Genomic DNA, 21,221 nt, shown 5'->3' with positions numbered 1-21,221 from the left:
TCTGGACAGACCCCTGCTGTGAAGAAATTCTTCCCATGGCAAACCTTCCAGAGAGCATCAGGGCATCGCCCAGCATTGCTCATACTACTGTCACCTCATGGTCATATCTTTTCCTAGCTAGGTCCCCAAGCCCCTTGAATCCCTGTTGATATATCAGTGGCCAAGTCATTGATTTTCCAAGTAGCTGATGCGTGCAGAGCACGCCAAGCCTCGAGCTGGGGACTTGGGACACACAATGGAAGAAAGCAGACAGAAACCTCTGCCTGTGTTGGGCTGACATTTTGGCAGAGTGGTGACAGCCAAAAGATTTCCCTTAGAACAGCTGGAGTCAAAGAAAGGCAGGAAGAGGGGAATTTGGGGATTGGTCCTGGAGCTAGTGGGATGGACAGCAAGGACAAGAACTGGGTTTGAACTCATAAGAATCCCCTGGATAAATATGTCAGAGCTCGCATGCTGCACTTTAGAGCAGCCTTTCTCAGACTTTATCCTGCTGGGCTCATGAGAGGCCGGGTGAAGACCAAGATGCCAAGCTGGGAAGTGTGACGGGAGGCCAGGCGTGTGCATTTTGACTCCGAGTGGTGCTGACAGAGCTGACCCACAGACCACACTGAGAGCAACAGGGCTTTAGGGCAGATCGCTCTGCACACAGACTCTTGCTGGACTCATCGCAGTAACCACAGATGGCTGTCGCTGGGCTCTCTGTATTATCTCTTATTTACATTGACAGATAAGAAAACTGAGCCTCTGAGATTGGAGCTGACGCCAGTGTGCACATGGCGCAAGCAGGAGAGCCAGGGTGTGGCTAGGCTCCCAGAGCTCCCCTGAGGGTCCCTGGGACTGACTTGGCTGGACCTGGCTCACACAAAGCCTCTGGACCCTTGGGATCCTCAGACCCCACATCATGCTGTAAGATTGGACTGTCACGTCAGGTGCCGCTGGCTGTGGCTTATTCACTGTCTTTGCTATGAGTGTTACACTACATGCAATGGATGGAGGTGATGGACATTGGTGGTTTTTCCCGTTGGGGCTCTTTGTGGACAGTGCTGACCACACCTGCCAGGCTGGGACATTTGCTCCCATGTAATCTGGTGACCGTGAGGACCAAGGAGGAAAGGACTCTCAGACGAGAGGCTCTCAGAGAGAAATAGACCATTGGCCTGCCTGTCCACCCAGCCCTCCGTGCCCTGAGCCTCACAGGGGTGACAGACATCTGCAACACAGTAGGCATGTTCAAGGTTTTATTGTAACACAGCGCTGAAGTCACAAGGAGTAAGTTTTCCACCCAACGCACAGAGCACCTGTCATTGCGTGCTGGCCAAGGGCCAGGCTCAGTCCCAGGGACCTGAGACACACACAAGTCCTGTTCCCTGCCCGAGGAGCCCACAGCCTGCAGGGGAGCCAGACGGAGGCACAGCCAGTCCCACTCCAGTCTCCGCATCAGAAGCGCCAGAATGGACCAGGAACAGCTCCTCGACTCCTCGGTCCTGGCAGAGCAGGAGGGACCTGGGGAGCCCCATCTGCCCAGTGCAGAGCAGGGGACTTATGTGGAGTGCAGACAGTGCTTGGGGCCGGGCACGGGCTCAGAGTACGGGAATGTTTCAAAAAGGACAAGAACAGGGCTCCAATACAGTCCACTAATGTTTAATTTTTAAAGTTTGGGACATTACAAAAGGAAGGGAAATGAGGTCATGTGCTGCCTGCCTTCCCGTTTCCCGCCACCTCACAGGTGCAGGACATCCTAATGCCCCATCCCTCTCAGAAGGGATCCAACCTCCAAATTCCTTCACGGGGAGTAGAGTTGGCTAATAAATATTACCATGAACTCCCTAATCTCTACTTTCCATAGACCCTTAAAGACTTTCCCACGGCCAGGGATGGAGCTCAGTGGAAGAGCTGGTGCCTTCGCACAGGGAGACCCCGGGTCCAATCCCCCACACCAAAACCAAAACCAACAACAGCAAACTTCCCCAAGGACCAGCCTCAGCTGGTAACACAGGTCATGAAGCCACCTGGGGAGGGCAGTGACCTGATGGATGGGGGTCATGTGAGGGGCAGGGGGAATGGAGCCGAGGGAGGAGAGCAGGGGGCGCCCAGCAGGCAGGTGGCCTGGATTTCCCCACCTCACCTCGCCCAGAGAGAGGTCAGAGGCAACCCAGAAGGGTTTGGAGCAGGGCCTGCCGGGATCCCATCTGCACTTGGAGAGATGATCATTCTGGAGGCAGCATGGAGGTGGGGGTCACCAAGAGGCTGCAGGCAGAGTCCTGTTGTGGGGTTCTGATGCCTCCTTCCAGGGTCCACCCTGCAAAGGTCCCACCTCTGACCCCACAGCTGTCAGGAGCCCCCAGGCAGGGGTGGACAGGCAGGCCCTGGAGTCATCGATGGCCCGGGAGTGTGGAAGGGCAGGTCTGGCCTGTACTACTGGTCCTCCTGGAAGTAGAACTTGGTGACCACGAGGGTGTCTTCAGGCCTGTTGGTGAGGCTGACAGGCTGGTCAGCTTCCAACGCCGTGCAGATGAACCAGCCCGGGCAGACTGCAGACTCAAAGCTGGTGGTGGGGCCATTGTCTGAGCGGATGAAGGAGAAGCGCTTGTCCTGCTCCTTGGTCCCGCTCAGGTCGGTGATGTTAACTGCCTGGAAGTCAAGAGTCAGGTGGGTGATGGCTGAGGGCCTGGGAAGTCCTACCCTCAACATGCTGTGGGCCCCTGGCTGGGCCAGGCTCAGTGTTAGAGAAATGCCTGGACCCAGCCAGCAACCACAGCCCAGGTCTCATAGGACAGCACCAAGGTCTCCAGAGACCACAGGTCCCAGGACTCATAGGACAGCATAGATACGAACAGTTGGCCCCTCATCATACCCTGACTTTGGAAATGTGGCCACTCACAGAATCATGAGAACAAACTGCTTTAAGCCACTGGGCTTTGGAGGGGTTGGATGCCCCAGAACAGATCCTTACCTCCAACTGGAGCCGTATGTCATCACCAGACTTGACACAGGACAGGCACAACTTCCCCCCGTGGATCCCCAAGAACATAGCATGAGGGTCGATGGGCACCATGTCTATCTTTTCTGGGGAAGAGAAGAGAGGAGGATCAGGAGGAAGGAAGAGGAGGCAGGGATGTGGAGGAGACCCTGAGTATTGTTTTTGGCCCCCTCTCCACAGCTAAAATCCAGGGTCAGAAGGACAGGCAGACCCTACCTTCCTGTCTGCGTCCAGAGGGAAGTTCACTCCCTGCTTAAGCACTCCCCGGAGGCTGAGGCTCTAGTCTCTGCTTCATGTGACTTCTCCCCTCGCTCTCCCAGGACACCTGTGCTCCAGGTCAACAACCCTGCTGCCAACCGCCAGGGACAGCAGCACACAAGAGTGAATGGGGCTCCAAGGGACCCTAGGGACTGGGAGTCCAGCTTCCCCATGCTCTTGTGTAGCAGGAATAATCTCAGCCTCCCTGTGCTTCAGCAAGTGCATGGGGAGAACTACCTGCAGGACAGGAAGGGTAGGTCTCTGATTCTTTCCACGTAAGGTAGGGCAGAGGGAGCAAGGGGTTGGGCAGGGTGGGGCGAGGGAGACAGCACCATGCTACCTACCAAACAGGGAAGTGAGAATATCTGGATGCCAGGGCTGAAAGAATCTCCAATCCTCCACCCCAGGACCCTCAGCTTACTAAAGGGAAAACTAGGCACGGGGTGAAGTTCTTCCAAGTTCATCCAGCTGGTTTGGAGTGTGAACTAGAACATGGTGTCCATGATTATTCACGGGACATGGCCCAGCCTTGCACAGGGGGTCTTAACCAGGGGCTGGCTCAAGTTTGAATGACACAGGAACGTGGGAGCCCTAATAGGCACAGGAGGAAGGGAAGGTCCCGTGTGACCTGTAGTGGTCCCATCTCCCCAGCTTCCAACTCACAGGGATTAGAACACGGCACCTAAAATTGTAGGGACAGATGGCAATGCTGGGACTCCGGGAACAGAGTGAGCCAATTCCCATACAACACTGGTTCCCCTGGAAACTACTCACCTTCTAATTTAATATTTGGCCCTTGCAAGTATCCGGCGACTAGTTGATTGTTCCTCAGGTAGAAGGTTTTCTGATTAATATCCCAGATCCTGAAAAAGAAAAGAACCCAGTTGTAGTGCACACCTGTTATGTGCATGGTCCACTAATCAGCACCTTCCTGTGTCCCCCAGAGCTCACCTAGTCTGCTTCCAGTTCTACCAGGAGTGTGGACTTGCACACCCATGACATGGAGGAGTGGAGAGCCCCTGCTACCCATGCCCTCAGCCTGCTTCTCTACAAGGGATTAAGGTTATTCCTGGAGTTATTGATTCTGATTATGCTGCAGACATTAAGATTTTAGGAGTGCCTTCATCTCAAAAAAGTTTGATTACTCATTAAGGGCAAAGGATTGCTCAGATCTTGTTACTTCCCTATTTATTGATAGGAAATTGAGCTATTTCAGAAGACCAAAGACAAACTAGAGGTTTTGGTTCTAGTGATTTGGCATTTGGGGTTAAAAAATTTTCAAATCTCTCGTCCTATGAAAAAACTAAAGATTCAGGGAAAAATATTTGAAGGCTTATTGGACACAGGAGCAGAAGTTACTTGTGTAGCAGGAAAAGCTTGTCCCTCAACCTGGCCTACAACGGTGACTCCCTCAATACTTAGGGGACTTGGAACTGTTACTAATGTAGCTAAAAGCACTCAAATGCTTAAATGGGCTAATAATAAAAATTTGGTCACTTTTCAGCCATATGTGATTCCTCTTCTTCCTTTTAGTTTATGGGGTCCAGACATAATGTTTAAAATGGGGGTTTCTCTCTGTACTGCTCTTGTAGAAGAGGCTCAACAGGATTTTTAATTGGGGCCATTGTTGAAACAGCAGATAAAATGACTTGTAAAAATGATGAACCTGTATGGGTAGAACAATGGCCCCTAACAACAGAAAAATTACAGGCTGCAGACTTGTTGGTTAAGGAACAACTAATTTAAAACACATAGAGCCCTCCAAGAGTCCCTGGAATACTCCTATATTCGTTATTAAGAAATCAGGGAAATGGAGATTACTACAAGATCTAAGAGCTATCCATGCCACCATAGAAGATAGGGGGTCCCTACAACCAGGACTCCCTTCTCCAACAGCTGTCCCTGAAGGATCTCACGTTATGGTAATAGACTTACAAGACTGCTTTTTTATTATTCCATTACATCCTGATGATTGTAAAAAGGTTTGCTTTTAGCCTTCCCTCTGCCAATTTGAAAGGACCATGCCAACGATTTCAGAGGAAGGTATGAAAAACAGCCCTACTCTCTGTCAAAAGTATGTTGCATCAGCAATACAACCACTAAGAGATAAATATAAAGATGCCTATGTTATCCATTATATGGATGATATATTAATCGCTCATAAAAACGTTCAATTGCTTTATCATATATTATTGATGTTAACAATCTTTACAAAATTTTGGTCTAATCATTGCCTCAGATAAAATTCAGCAATCCCCTTCTTATAATTATTTGGGTAGAATTATAAGTACTCAAGCTATTTCCTATCAAAATTTAAAATTACAAATTGAGCATTTACAGACTTTAAATGATTTTCAAAAACTTTTAGAGATATTGACTGATTCATCCTTTTTTGAAACTCACTACTACAGAACTTAAACCATTATTTGATATTTTGAGAGGAGACTCAAACCCATATTCTCTTCGGGTTTTGACAGAAGAGGCTAATCTGGCCTTATGTGAGGTAGAAGCGGTTAATAACAGTTGCAAAGAGTTGGCTATGCTCAGATTTTGGATTTTCTTATTTTAGCTACTCTTCATACACCCACAGGGGATCTGTGGCAGTCAGGTCCTTTAGAATGGATGCATATGCCAATTACCTCTGAGAAGGTTATCTGCTCATATCCTGCTGTGGTTGCCTTAGTAATAATCAAGGGAAGGCATAGAAGTAGAGTTATTCAGGAAAGAAGTGCATAATTTGGTGACTCCTTATGCTAGAGATCAACTAAATACACTATGGAACATTCTGAAGACTGGCAAATAGCCCTACAGGGATATGATGGTCACGTTAAATTTCATCTGCCATCTCATCCTTTGTTATACCTGGTTAAGAACCACCCTATCATTTTTCCAAAATTGTTCTCTTCTGAGCCCTTACCTCAACCAGCAGTCTTACTTTTCACTGATGGTTCTTCTAATGGACAAGCATCTTTAGTTATTAGTGATAAAACTTATGTTCAACAGACAGAAGAAACCTCTGTTCACAGGGCAGAAATGGCACCTGGAATCATGGCCTTTACCCAATTAAAAGGTCAAATGTTTAATTTCTATACTGATTGTCAGTCTATTGTGAAAATCTTTCCTCATATAGAAACAACCTGTCTTCCTCAGCATAATACTACAATTTTTCATTAATTCCTTACAAAAGTTGATCCTAGAAAGACAACATCTTTATTTTATAGGACACATCCGAGGACATTCTAACTTTTCAGGAAAGTATCACAAGGTAATGCTTTAGCAGATTCATCAACTAAACCCCCAATTTTTACTGTTCAAGAAGCTACAGCTAGTCACACTTTGTATCATCAAAATGCCTCTGCCCTTCAACAGAAATTTCATATCCCTAGGGAATCAGCTAGGAGAAATTGTTAAACCTGCCCAACATTATAGCTCTACCCATGGGGGTTGATCCTCGGGGTTTAAGACCTAATGATTTATGACAAACGGATGTCACTCATATTCCTTCATTTGGAAAATTAGTTTATGTTCATGCCATTGTTGATACATTTTCCCATGTGATTATTGCCTCAGCAAAAACTGGGGAAGCATATAAAGATATGGTCCAACATCTGTTTATTTGTTTCTCATATTTTGGGGATGCCTAAAGCACTAAAAACAGAAAATGCACCAGCTTATACTTCAAATGCCTTTAAAAATTTTTGTGACATGTTAACAATCTCTCATTCTACGGGGATTCCCTGTAACCCTCAAGGACAAGCTATAGTTGAGAGAGCTCATCAAACACTAAAGGCTCAAATTGCTAAACTTCAAGGAAAATATAAATACAGTTCTCCTCATCATGGTCTACAACATGCCTTGTTTGTGATTAACCACCTTAATTGTGACTATAAAGGAGTAACTCTCATGCTAAGACATTGGGAAAATGAGAAAATATCAGGAAAACCCTTAGTGAAATGGAAAGATCTCTTGAAGGGAAAATGGAAAGGACCTGATTAATATATTATTAACTTATGGGCGAGGGTATGCTTGTTTCTTCCCACAGGATGCGGATTCTCCCATTTGGATTCCTGATAGACTGATTCTGCGTCCCCTCCTTCAGAACAGGAAGTGGAACAGATGGTTCCCTCCAAAACTCCCATACTTCCCACAATTGACCATGGTGCCTGAGGAAGATCTGACAACCACCTGGATTCCACCTCTTTCTCAATTACATTTTAACACTTCTCAACTCTTACCTAAACAAGCGTTTTCTACGAGATCCGCAAGACCACCAACTTGGGGACAGATGGAACAACTGACCGATCAAGCTCCAGTACTTATTTCTTCTCAAATTCCTATGCACCTGATATTATTGCCAGGTTAACCCTTCTTGCCTGTCAAGTAGCAAGTGTATCTTCTAAATATTTCGGGGCACATTATCCTGACCCACCTTTGTTTCATCTTACTACCCAGGGAAAAGGAGATATGAGTGTATTTGCCAATAATACTGATCTAATTATTTTATTACTCCTATATTGATTCATAATTTTAATTTTAAGGGTAACAGTGGTTTACCTCTTCTTTGTTTTACTCATTGTGTTGCTAGACCAATAGGCTGTTTATCACTTAGTTATAGGACATTTTAAACAGATTCCCTGTCTAATAAAAACAAAAAGGATCTTTGGGCACTTTCTATTTTAACCTTAGGTTTACATAATTTTAAAGATTATTTATGAACAGAAAAGGCTCCTCCTGTGATTCAAAACTGTTCCTGAGTTGAGGTTCATCTTAAAAGTTCATGGTCAGGGATAGATAGACTATTTGGATTTCCTTCCTGGCTTAAATGTGTGTACATTGAAAAAGGATTTAAATTTTTCCCTCGAGATTCTTCTTTTCCAATATGTGATCATTCTATCTTTTCCCCTGACCATGATTATCACAGATTTTTAACAACAAGTCCTTTCTTTGCTAGACAATGGCCAAGTATTATGTTGTCTAAACTGGAGCCTATTTATCAATGGTTCTCAGCTGGATGGGTTACTCCTATCCAGGTGTAGACTTTAAATTCTAGATGGCCAAGAATATAACTGGTGGTTCATGACTTAAAGGCTGTTTTACTATCTCTCAGGACATTGAGGACAAAACAGAAAAATATCCACAATCATTCTGGGAACTGCTACAGGAACTCTGGACACCACAATTGATTATATCAACTACGAATCCAAATTCATGTCCTCAGTCTCTTAAAAAGCCTAAGCAGATAGTTATCATGCCTGTCGCATGAAGCCCACCATATGTAGCCTGTTTAATTAAGGATAGGTTATGGTATTCATCCAGGGGAGAAAAGGTTTGTAAAAGTATGTTGTCCTTCTAAAAGACCCTCCTTTACTTTAGGGATTTATGATGAGCATAGTTGATGTTAGCGGCAGGGGGATGGACATGCAGAACCTGCCCTTTCGTTAAAGATTACAAAGATTTAAGACTGCTGTACTTTGACTAAAGAACAAAGAAACTCTCTGAGAAAGCAGCTTAACCAGTTTTATGAGAATCAATGTAGGCATTTTTAGATGCTTTTAGAATATAAGATTGTTAGAGGGGACTTTTAGATGGGATCTTAAGTACAGGTGTGCTTTAAACTTAAGTGTTAATGACAGGTTAGGAGACAAGGAGTCTGGTTATGTAGTTTGGCATCTGTTAAGTAAGGAAATGTCGCATCCTGGGAAAATCTGAAGATTTTAAATTGAAGGCACATTTTATTAATGATTCTGTATCCATAATGACGAGGAAAAGAGCAGAATAATAGGAGACAGGGAGACAGCAGCTGACAGCTCTTTCTCTGGAGATTACTCCAACAGAACGACTCCTTTGCACTGATGCCACTCGTCCTTCAGGACCCCCTGGACCCCACTGGGGCAGGACCCCAGCAAACACCTTCATGTGTCCCCCAGAGCTCACCTAGTCTGCTTCCAGTTCTTCCAGGAGTGTGGACTTGCACACCCAGGACATGGATGAGAAGACTGAGGCCCACAGCCCAACTCCTCCATCTGGTGAGTGGAGCCCCTGCTACCCATGCCCTCTGCCTGCTTCTCATCCCAGATCCCAGCACAGGCACCTCCTGCATTAGCAGAGCATGCTCTAGAGCGTCCCTGTCCCATAGACCTTCCTGGGATGCAGAAAAGCCTTGCAGTCACCCTGTCCAATATGGCGGCCACCTGTGTTCACTGAATTAGGGAATTGCCGGGGGTGGCGGAGGTTGACTTGAATTTTGACTCTATTGTCATTCATTTCAAGGTAAACAGCCCCCTGAGATTGGTGGCTACTGCAGCTCAGTGTAAGAAGTTCCAGGAACACAACACCTTGCTGCTAACTCACTGAGCCTTGGACCCACAGGGTCTGTTGCTAGAAACCTTCTCCTATCTAGTGACCTGTCCTGGGTCTGGCAGGGGCAGCTGTCCCCCCCGGGGACAAGTTGGCTTCCTCTAGCTCACTCAGTCACCTGTTGGTGGCTCCCAATCCTCTCTTCTCGCTGACGGGCCCCTGTGGCTGACAGCAGGACTGGCAACTTAAGATGGTGTAAACAGAGCCAGCCTGGGGCCCAGAAGGGCCTCACCTCCTCGCTGGTGAAGCCCTCTGGTGACACCTGCCATCCTGGGGTTTGAGCAGCACTAGCTCAGGGAGGGGTCCTCAGGCCAACCAAAGGGCTGTGCACGTGTGAGCATTGGACTTCTTTTGATTGTCCTTAGTTCCCAGATGAGTTTCAGCCTGAAGGGATCCAACATCCCTGCTGGAGGACCCCAGAGCCCTTCTGCAACCCCCACCTGGTGAGAGGCACTCAGAAAGCAGACAGTCCTGCGTCTGGGAAGGGAGGGCCTCGTCTTGAGACCCACACGGGCACTGACACACTCAAAGTCTCAACCTGCAGCTGTGGGTCAGAAACACCCGGGAATGGAGAGGGATATTGCTGAACATGCCTTCCCTCCTGGGACGAGTCCTGGGACGAGTCCTGGCCCGCAGGACCCACACAGGCAGCACACTCATATGCACTAGCGGTGCCATTGCCTGGGGCTCTGGACCTAATCTCAAAACTCACAATCATTTTTAGGCACTCTTGGTCGCCAGGACACTGTTACACTGTCATCGGTGCAATTGCTTTTCATTCACGACAACCCATAAGACACGCAGGAAGTCATCATGAGCCCAAGTCAGAGACGGAGAAACTGAGGCATCAGGAAGTGAAGCCTCCAATAAGTCAACACAGACCGGGGTCTCCACAGTCAGTGGGGGTCTCCGGCTGTGTCCTGCCCTGCTCTGCTCTGCTGGCCCAGACACCAGCATCTCTGCACGTGCCTGTCCCTGGGTGAGCTGTCCTAGTCTCTTGGGAGGTGAGCTGCGCTTCAGCCCTGCTTCACACATCTGGGGTATTTTAAAACACAAGCCCTAGAGGTGGTCCAGGTAGCATGTGGATCTTGTGCACAGCACTTCTGTTGCCCACTCATACCCAGCTCTTGGAGCCCGCAGAGCCAGTGGCCCCAGAAGGCCTGTGTGCCCTCACGTCCTTACCTGAAGGCTTGCATCCTGCAGGGTCTCCTCCCCAGGGGGCGGCAGGCAGCCTCTGAGTGGAGCAGGAAGAGGAGAAGAGAGATTAGGCGGCTGCAGGGACCCCTGCACATTTCCATCCTGTGGTCCCAGCAAGGCAGTGGAGACTGCCATTTGGGGGCCAGTGTTGCTGCTTATAAAGAAGGTAGTCACTCACCGGGGCCAGGCTGCTGCCACCAGTCCCACTGCAAGAAGCGGAAATACCCTCGCAATTCCAAAACGAGAAACCCTTGCTGTTGTCACTTTCAGCCCCAACGAGTGTCGCAATGGGGTGTTGTAACCGATGCCCTCCCCTTTTTCCCCTGTGCAATTTCCCCAAAATCAAGATTTCTATTTCCCCTTCACTGGGTTCGTGGGAAGAGAACAATGAAAGTCCAAGTCCCTCCTTTGCCTGACAGGTAGTCTGAGATGTTGACTTGTTAAAATCAGATCTGAGAAGAAATGTCCCCTGTCCCCACAGATCCCATCACGGGCTCCCAGTACATGGGATTGTGTCACATCACTCTGTTTTCTGTGAAGGAGGGATGGCCTGCTGGACTTTGGGCAGGGGACTGCCAAACACTCTGTACAGAACCAGATTGTAAATATTTTGGGCTTTGTGGGCCATCCAGCTGACGCGATCACCCAACTCAGCCGTCCCCCTGAACAAGCGGCTACGGACTGTCTGCAAACAGGAAGGTCACACTGTGCTCCAACACAATTTTATTTACAGACCAGGGGCCACCGGAGTGCGCCGGAAGTGTGCTGATCCCTGTTCTAGAGAAAAGCGAGTCCTTCCCGAGAGGTACTCTCAAACCAGTTCTCTCCCCACTCCCCACATCTTTAAAGACATGGTCTTGGAGAAACGGAGGGCACTCAGCCCTTGGATAGAAATAGGCCCAAATTCTCCCTCTGCATCTGGGCCTCAGCATGAAGATGACTGTGTCCTCCTTGCTGGTGGGGGGACAGGATGGCAGGATGGAAGGAAGGGGCAACTCCTGGCCCGTTCTGGGTTGATAAACATGAATTTCCTGTCTTCCGATATTCTAAACAGGAAAAGGCCATCATGTTTCCCATTTATGGATGCAAAAAGCTGAAGGGGGTTTCTATGTGATGGGAAATGGCATTGCAGAAGCACAGATTTGGCATTTTTAGATAAGAGGGTCAGGATCAAACATCCCGTTTGTTTTAAGGAGACCCAAAGGTCCCAGAAGGGAGAAGGGGCATGCCCAAGGTCACAGAGCTTGTTAATGCCAAGTGTATGTCCAGGAATCCTGGTCTTCTCACCTGCAGCCCGGGATCCTCCCACCACCACACTTGATCTCAATGCATTTGACTTCATCTTCAACCAACAAATCAAAGTCTGTGGAGGTTGCAAATGAATTCCCTGGGTCTTTAAAGCAAATGGACATTTCTGCAAAGCTCACTCTGGGTGATAGCTTTGGCAGGCAAGGTGGCTCGCCTGTGTCCCTTCACTGTCCTCAGAAGCTGGGGGGACTTGAATGGATCATTTGGCCTCTTTGAAACCATAGAAATCTATGGACCCACGGGGCTGTTTGGTCTGCTCACATGTTTGCTTTGGTTGTTCTCCTGAGCCCTGGTGGAATGATGCGATGAGCGTGGACCTGTGCAGTTATTGGTCACTTCCAGAATTCACTGAAATTTCTGGAACAGCTATTAATCATCTGGGGCATATCACTGTCATTACGTCTGCGGAAGGGCAGGCAGCCAGCCCGGCTGTGACATGCTCCCTCCTGCCCAGCTCCCCTGGGCTACTCTACAGCCCCCCTGAATTTTAACTTAGCACTCTCTCAAAACACATCTTTAGAGATGGGAGAGAAGGGGCTCTCCGGGGTGGAGTGGGGTGGGGTGTCTCCATTCTGGTTCTGCCTTCAGGCAGCATTCCAAGGAAGGGTCTCACCCACGTGGGTAAACTGCTTCTCTGACTCCAATTTGAATTCAAAGGAAACGAGATTTTTCCTGTGGAACAGAGTTCTGGGCTCCCAGACTCTCTAGGCTGTGCATCCTTTTCCCATGTTCTCCGAAAAAGACCCCCAGCCAGTGGGGAGGGAGTCTCTGGGGCTCAGCTGAGCCTGAATCCTCCCCTGTCATTTACTAGCTGGGTCATCTCAGACGATGAGCCAGGCTGTCTGGGTGCCAGTTTCATTATCTGTTAGGTGGGGCCAATAACAGAAGCACATCCTGGGTTGCTGTAAGAATGAAATAAGATGCTGTGTGTGGTGTCCTTAGCCCTGTCCCTGGCACGTGAGAAGTAGCCAAGTAGCAAAGATCATGTGTGCTCTTTCACCCCAGGTAAAGTGGGAGAAATGAGTCACACTGCCCCAGCCCCCACACCCTGCCCTGCACTCCCAGCCTCTCCTCTGCTTACCGACTTACCCTTCTTTTCCTGGGTACTGATCCCTGCTCCTTTCCCTGTGTACTGACCCACCCTCCTTTCCCTGGGTACTGATCCCTGATCTTTTCCCTATATACTGACCCACCCTCCTTTCCCTGGATACTGATCCCTGCTTCTTTCTTCATGTACAGACTCACCCTCCTTTCCTTGGGTACTGATCTCTGCTCTTTTCCTTATATACTGACCCACCCTCCTTTCCCTAGGTACTGATCCCTGCTCCTTTCCCTGTGTACTGACCCACCTCCTTTCTTGCTCCAGATGCAAGTCTATTCCCCTGCCCAAAGGAAGAGACAGGGAGAAGGGGGACAGGAAGCTCTCTCCCTGTCCTCATGCTTCTGGCCACAGTTCCAATCTTGGTTCCATTTATTGCACCAAACCAGTTGGTGTCCGGTATGATTTCTGCCCACAGGACATCTCTGACTAAACTTCTTCTCAGTTCTAGGTACTTAGCCCCCAACTCTGCTTCCTGAATGAAGCTAAATAACCACAGCACTTATAGGACCCTGCTCTCCTGACCAGTACTGGTGACTTCCCTCTGGGCTTCGGGTCACCACAGCTGTATCTAGTGCCTTCTAGACACTGAGCCTGATGCTAGTCGACAGTGGCACCATCAGAAATGATGAGGACCTGCTTAAAGGGGCCCGCCGAGGGGGAGATGGAGGCAGGCTGTCCACGTCTTAGGAGACAGCAGAGCATAAAACAAAAGTGCTACCACAGGGGACCTGGGAGTCCCGAGGGGTCCCTGCAGAGAAGTGGGAGGATGACTTTGCCACTGTCTTCTGATGCTGCCTGTGAAGTGCTAACCATGGCCCCGGCCACGTGGGGCGTGTTCAATAGTGTGAGCTGTTTCTCAATCCCAGTTAATTATATCTTTCCGTTCTAGGATTTCCATTTGGTTCCTCCTTTGCATGCTCACAGCTCTCTGCCAAAATTTTCAATCTTGCCTTCTAAATCTTTGAGCATATTATCCACGGGTCTTTTAAAAGCTGACAACTTCATTATTTGGAGCCCTGCTGGGTCTCCTTCTGCTGTCTGTTTTTCTTTAACGCACAGGTTGTCTCGCACATATGTTGTGGGTCGGATAAGTGCTCCCCCAAGGTTCTTTTGCGGGAGGACTCGTCCCAGGGTGGCACTAGGGGAGGTGGGGAGCCTCCAGCGGCGGGGCTCGTTGGGTTACTGGAAGTGTGCTCCCGAGAGGGGTCGTGCTCCCCAGCCCCTTCCCTCCCTGTTGCTTTTCCTTCTTTTTTGTTTCTTTCTTTCTTTTTGGTGTTTTCAGTATTGCAAACCAGGGGTGCTCTACACTGAGTTGCACCCCCAACCCTTTTTTATTTTTATTTTGAGACAGGGTCTCACTAAATTTCTCAGGCTGGCTTTGAACTTGTGATTCCCCTGCAAGTTGCTGGGAGGACAGGTGCACACCCCCACCCCTGGCTGTTCCTGCTCTTTGCCCTTTGCTTCCTGGCTGGCAAGGTGAGCAAGTTTGTCCCATCATGCGCTCCCTGCGATTGCCACCTGTTACCCTCACCAGAGACCCAAAGCAATGGGCCCACCTGATCTTGGACTGAAATTTCCAAAAATCATGAGCTGATTGAACCCTTTCTCTCTGTAAATTAACTATCTCAGGTATTTCATTATGGTAACTCAAAACTTACTAATACAACATGCCTGATTACTTCTTATTGATTGATGGACACTATACATCAAAACCTGTAGAGATCATTGGCACCTCTGGGTGAGGCTGTCTTTACTCCAGATGAGTTACTTTGCTCCTGCTGGGAAGCTGGGTAGGGAGAACTGCAGCCCTAGGTGACCTTCACTCAAACATGACTTGAGGTGGTTCAGAGGGGGGCTTCCCTGCTGGAGCGGGCTGCTGAATTTCCCTCTACTTTTACACTCCAGGTTCCAGCCCATACTGTGTGGGAGTTTTCAGGACCCTTCATCCTAAACAGAGCATAGTACAAATTTCACCCACGTGCCCCAACCAAGGAGGATCCAGGAATCCACAGCTGAGCTGGGTGGGCTGGGTACTGGGAACAGAACCAGGGCCTCACCCATGCTGAGCATGTGCTCTACCACTGAGCTACCCAAACCCAACCAAGCCTTTTGGAACCTGCAGATGGCCCTGGTGAAAGGCCTCTGGGCTGGCCCCACCTCCCTGGGCCCTGCAGTCCTTCAGCCTTGGCACCTTGGAGCATCTTATCTGACTGTTCTAGATGTTTTCGCAGGAGGGTCCATTCTGAAAAACCTAGCCAGAGGTAGAACCTGGGGCCATCTTATTCGGGAAGGCTGGAGCGAGTGTCACCTGAGGGTAGAGGCAGAAGTGACTGCAGACCTGGGCGGGGGGGAGACAGAGCAGAAGGACCTTGGTGTCATCCCAAGGAGCTGGGAATTGACCTTTAGTAAAATTGAATCAGAGCATGATGTCAGATTTCTTTTACGTTAAGGTCCTCCTGGTTGGTGAGAGTGGACAGATGGGGTAGATTTGAATCAGCGTGACTAACCCTGAAATCAGGGCCGTGTTGAGCTGGTAAACAGCAAGTGTCCACTTGTGGCATTTGCTGGTCCCCATGGTATGAGTCCTCCCACCAGAGATGAGCTCAAGCCACTGACGTGACTGCACTGAACAGGAACTGGGGAGACGTGGGCACAGTCAGACCCTGCAGGCTGCAGCGCCCCGGGGCATCAGGGAGGCTTGGCTGCTCTTCATCCATTCTAGAGAGAAACCATCTCCACATGTTCCAACTCCCACCTCCTTCCTCTCAGCACAAGTGACTCTCCAGAGGTCCTCTCACCCTTGCAGGAAATAATCCTACTGATGAATCCAGTGTATCAGAAAAACTTACTGAATCTGGGTGCAGACACTTTCCATGAGCCTGCTGGATCTGCGAGTGCATCAGCCAGTGCTGTGGCTAAGACGCAAGCATCCGACTTTGGTGAGCAGCTGTACACCTTGAGTTCCAATGGCTTTATTCACCATCTTCCACCAGCATGCCATGCCCGAGTGCCTACCACCCAGAACAGGCACTACTGTCCAAACCTTGTAATTTTTTACTAAGACAATGGTACAAACACCCTAGTTGTTCTTTCCAAGTCATGGATATATATTTTAATATGAAGAGGAAGAAAACAAAATACAAACCCCTACAGTATAATTTGATGTCTCTCTTTGTCCATCTCCCCTCAGCCAGCCCTGCCAGATACTAGTTCATTTGAACCACATCCAGCAGTTTATTAGAAGGTGCCCTGGCAGCAAGCCAGGCTTGGAGACTGGCCTCCGGGGCGTCTCTGCCCACCAAGCTACAGCCCTCCCGCTAGCTGACATTTGCTCTTCTGGCTGCCGCAGAGCATTCTTTGTGTATAAACCAACCATTATGGCTCACTGTTTGCAAGAAGTTTGTTCTCCTACCAGATCCAAATAGTAACTCCTACGGATCCTTTCTGAAGTTCAGTCTTGCCAAGTGGTTTTTGCTCCCGTGTGTTACTACAGATCTGCAGGGAAAGTCAGCATTTGTCAATTTCCCTTAAGTTTTTGGAGATACGTGTTTGCTCTTGCCTTCTTGGCTTTGATGATTAACTCTGCAAGACAGCTTCTCTGCAGGCAAGAGGAGCAGCTGTGTGGCTGCAGCTGTGCTGGGGAGTGGCCTGGGGCCTCGTGCATGCTGGGCTCACCTTGCCACTGAGCTGGGCCCCAGCCTGTGTGATACTACCTCCTCCAGATCTCCTCTGGTCCTCTGGTCCATAACAGCACCCATTTTCATGATGGAAACATTCTCGTAGCCACTTTGCAGAGAAAGAACTTAAGGCTCAGAAAGATTAAGCCACTTCTCCAGACCCCAGTGAGCTTGGATTTGAATCCAATTTGGTTAGTCCTTCCCACACTGAAGTCAGCCAGAGAGAAAGCTGGGTTTTATCTTCTCTGCTCATTGAATGGTTGAAAGAAGCAAGAATTGTTTTCATTCTTGTGGTGCTCCATTTGGTTTGAATTTACTCTGCTTAGGCAACTATTTAGTTCATTTTTTTAAAAATATGTAGTAAGGAAAGAATAAGTCTAAAACTTTATACGGGGCCACAGGGCAAACTTTTCACCTAAATGTGTCCGCAGGTGACCAATTGCCCTAGTTTGCAGGATTTGACTTTTTTGTTAGCCTTCGACACATGAATGTTTGGAGGACATTCCAGATCCTACCGTAACCGCATTATGACTACAAGTTCTTTATCTTAGCAAACCTCTCAGCCCCTGATAAACCAGGACCACCGGTCACTCATTCTTTTTCTGTCTTTTTGGTACTAGGATTTGATTGACCACTGAGCCACATCCCACCTCTCTTTATTTTGTACTTTGAGACAGGGTCTCTCTAAGATGACTAAGGCCTTTCAAAGTTGCCGAGGCTGGCTTTGAACTCGCAACCGTCCTGCCTCCGCCTCCCAAGTCGCTGCTTGTGGGTCATTCTAACTTATGAAGGCTTAAAAGGCAAAGGCACCTCTGACGGCTGGTGCCACAAATTGCAGACACAATTAGTTTGTCCTTGTACCCTGCCAATTCAGCTTGTTTTTGTTGGCAGAGAGGTGACCCATCTAGAGAGAGAAACACAAGCATATCCAAAAACCACAGTGAGTCTCCACTCAGGAAAAGAGACTGCAGCCAATGTGGCAGCGATCAATCACAGCAGTCAACAACCGCCACTCTGTCAAGCTAATTTTCAACTAATCCATTCATCCTCAACATCTTCCAGCTGCATGATCAAGAAACCGTGGACACGGGGTGGCTTAATGCTGTGTTCAAACCTGGGTCCTCAAAGGGATGGACATTTTCTTCATCTTCTCCTTCCTCTCGTCATCCCCCTCCTCCTCACACACGTCAGCTGCAGGGTAAGTGGGGACCTCGTCGTACAGAGAGGAAGCAGAGGCTGGAGCAGTGGGCCTGAACTGTGCTGAGCGTGTGCAGTGACCCCACCCTTGTCCTTGTTCCTTGTCCTCTCTCCCAGCTTTTATCAGAACACACATCTCCCCAGCTTCTCTGCCTGGCAGGGTCACTGCCTCCCGTAGTCCTGGCTTAGAGGGAGACTGTGGTTCCTTCTCCTAGGGAGCATGGTGTCTTCTCTGGGCTTGCTGGTACTGGCTTCCTGAAACCAATCCAGGTCAAGCTCATGCACATTTATTTAGCACCTATCTATGCCAGATCAACCTCGTAGCTCTGGGGTGAAACCAGGGCCTGGCACACACTGGGCAGGTGCTCTGCTCCTGTGCTACCCACCCAGCAACTGCCTTTCTGGAATGGACTATTTTTAAGTAAAGAAATTTCTTCACAACGTATCGTCATCTGGTTCTGACAGTGATTCCAAGCTCCAAGCATTGTCTGTACACGTTAGAAAACCACACAAGACCCTGAGCTAGATCTTAGCACATCCCACTAGAGATGCCTGCAGCCTGGGGAGGGGCGGATCTGCTGCCTCAGGATCACTGCTGTGGCTTCCCCAGCTCCTCCTCCCCTGATCTCATCCAGCCTAGGCCCGTACTGCAGCACAGCATGGTGGATGGGAGACAGACTCATCTGCAGTCCACCCAGGCTTAGACTGGCTGTCTGGCTTGGGCAAATGACTTCATCTTTCTACATCTCTTTCCTCTTTCTCATCTGGCACTGTGAGGACAGAACAAAACGAGACTGGTAAGGGCATCTAACAGTAAGCTCGCGGGAGTGTTAGCATCCTCCTGACCGTGAACCCCTGAGCATTTGCCCCCTCTCTCCTGAGACCAGGAAAGCCAGACCAAGCAGGGAGAAACCGTCTGCTCACAAGGGCCAAATAAATGCAAATAGAATCTGGGTTCTCAGATCAGCAATCCTAAGATTTTTTTTTCTTTGCCCCACACGTATCCTAATGAGAGGTTAAAAACTAGTGACTCATAGATGGAATATTTTACCTGCTTGCTCTATGGTTTTATTTAACCAGAGCATTACTCACAATGAAATCTGAATATTTGGCTTTTCTTGAGAGAGAGAGAGAGAGAGAGAGAGAGAGAGCAAGAGAGAGATCAGTTTGGCTCCAGGCCTGCATTCTCACGGGTCACCCATCTGCTGGAACTACCTGGTGTCAATCATTTAATTCTCTGCAGGCCCCACCCTTCCCTGTCACCACTCCGACCTTGTGAATCACTGCTGGGTTCTATTGGTATCTCTCATTACACACAGACTCTTCTTTCCCTCGTTTTACAGAGATATTTCCCTGGTTCTATCATTGACCAACAGACTCCAGGGCTCCCTGAGCAGTCCTGTGGTGGTGCAGCCTTGAGCATGGCCCCACTGCCCAGGCCTCCCAGACAGACAGGCCTAGAGGTCATGCTCTCAACGCTCCTCTGGAAGCACTGGGTAAATACTGGCCCTTCCACCAGTGGAACACATTTTCCTCCCCCACGTTTCAGATGGAAAAATGGGATTGGAAGGAGCTTACCTAGAGCCATGAGGGCCTGATTGGATACGAGGTCTCCCGAGGTCTCCCGAGGTCCTCAGCCTCCAGCTCTAGACCGACTTGCTCAAATAAAGACTGTGGGGGCGGTACCTGCGCCACCTCCCAGTGTGGCGCTGTCCTCCCTCCTGACCACCTGAGGACAAGGGAGGAGGGAGCAGCCCTCCCACACACCCACATAAGGCCAGACAGCCCCAGGAGGAGGTGGGCCCGCTGGGGATCAACGCCAAGACAAGCTCAGCTTCCAGGAGGGTGACTCAGACCGCAGAAGCCAAACTGGTTCTTATCTGCATTAAACGGGACAGTAGGTAGAAACCCGAGTGGGTTTATGGGCTTTGCACCCACTCCAGCCCCGACCGCCACCAGTTCAGACAAGTGTACATACATTCATCCAAAAAGCATGTGTCGGCCTGACCCTGCCTGTGGGACACTCTACCAGGCATGGGAAGCAAGACAGACAAGGTCCCTGTGTCCCAAGGAAGAAATCAGACTAGAAATGAGTTGCAAGAATGAGGCTTGAGGGGTGGGTGAGTGCTCTTGGGCACCTGGAAAGCATGGCATGCCTCTGAGGGACACAAGGGTGGGTGGGTATGCAGAAACTAAGAGCAAGTGGCACTTGAGCTGGAATCGGAGGGATGCCTAGGACGGGGAGAACATTCCAGGTGGAGGGAACCTCAGGCAAAGGCCCTGGGGCAGAATCTTCGGCCACTTTGAGTATCACTTGGAAGCTGGTATGGTCACACATGACTTCAGAGCATTCACCCCTTCTTCCATTAACACTGAGCCTCACATGCTGGCCACTGCTGGACTCTGTCCAGAAGGCCAGATCGGCTCCCTGCACTTTCTCTGGGAGATCCCAAAGGTCTAACCCTTCTCCCTCTTTACCTCCCAGCACCCACCCGCTCCAGCTTCACACCCCTGTGCCTGCCATCAGGGAGCCCACACCCCTGTGTGCTCAGAACCATCAGTGGATGCATGGCAGGTCGCAAGGGCTCCCTGGGTTGGTCCCCAGCTCTGGCCAGCTGGGTGAGTCCAGGCACCTCACTCTGCCCTCCAGGTCTTGGTTTGATGGTGGCAAAATGACCCTGGCACTTGCTGCCCTAATTGTGACATGGGCTGGCTGGAAGAATGAGCAGCCTGCACGTGACAGTTCCCTCTATCAACTGTGCGTTTGTGCAGGACCTCGCTCCAGGCGGGGACGGGGAGGGCGTGCGGCTTCCAGTTCTGCCACCTCTGAGTGTTTAGGGAGACTGGACTGGTTCCCAGGGTCTCCTCAATGGACTCACATGCCTGGCAACGGGTCCGGGAGATACAGGAGCCCAGACAAGAAAGGCTCCCTGCCAGGGTGCCCCTGACCACAGGGACTTCCCGGCCTCACTTCCTGCTCTCGTTGGTGGTGGCTTCCCAGGCTAGAGGGCTAAGACCGCTAAGCTTTGCCTGACAAGTCTTCAAGTAGCTTTTGAAGAGAAATGCCTGTTTGCTGAGGAATCAGAAACCAAACTTGCAAACCTGGAAACTTTGTAAAGGCCACTTTGCAAACCTGGAAAGTTGA

General features: G+C 49.4%; 1 protein-coding gene across 2 annotated transcripts; it reads right to left on the bottom strand.

Annotated features, from left to right (window-relative positions):
- Positions 1 to 1,237: 1,237 nt before the first annotated feature.
- Positions 1,238 to 11,008, bottom strand: IL1RN (interleukin 1 receptor antagonist). Of its 2 annotated transcripts, XM_081264947.1 has the most exons (5): positions 10,971 to 11,008; positions 10,778 to 10,829; positions 4,013 to 4,101; positions 2,954 to 3,066; positions 1,238 to 2,631 (listed from the first exon to the last, which is right to left on the bottom strand). In XM_081264947.1, the coding sequence occupies exons 2-5, from the start codon at positions 10,789 to 10,791 to the stop codon at positions 2,416 to 2,418; spliced, it is 432 nt and encodes a 143-aa protein (XP_081121073.1). In that variant the 5' UTR covers positions 10,792 to 10,829; positions 10,971 to 11,008; the 3' UTR covers positions 1,238 to 2,415. The 2 variants fall into 2 exon arrangements, with proteins under 2 accessions (XP_081121073.1, XP_081121072.1); XM_081264946.1 differs by lacking the exon at positions 10,971 to 11,008 and having other exon boundaries at positions 10,778 to 10,960.
- Positions 11,009 to 21,221: the final 10,213 nt, after the last annotated feature.

The sequence above is a fragment of the Spermophilus citellus genome (assembly GCF_964194105.1).
Source record: "Spermophilus citellus genome assembly, chromosome: 13".
NCBI classification, from domain to species: domain Eukaryota; kingdom Metazoa; phylum Chordata; class Mammalia; order Rodentia; family Sciuridae; genus Spermophilus; species Spermophilus citellus.
Note: the sequence above shows the minus strand (reverse complement) of the source record. Positions and strands in the feature narration are given on the sequence as shown.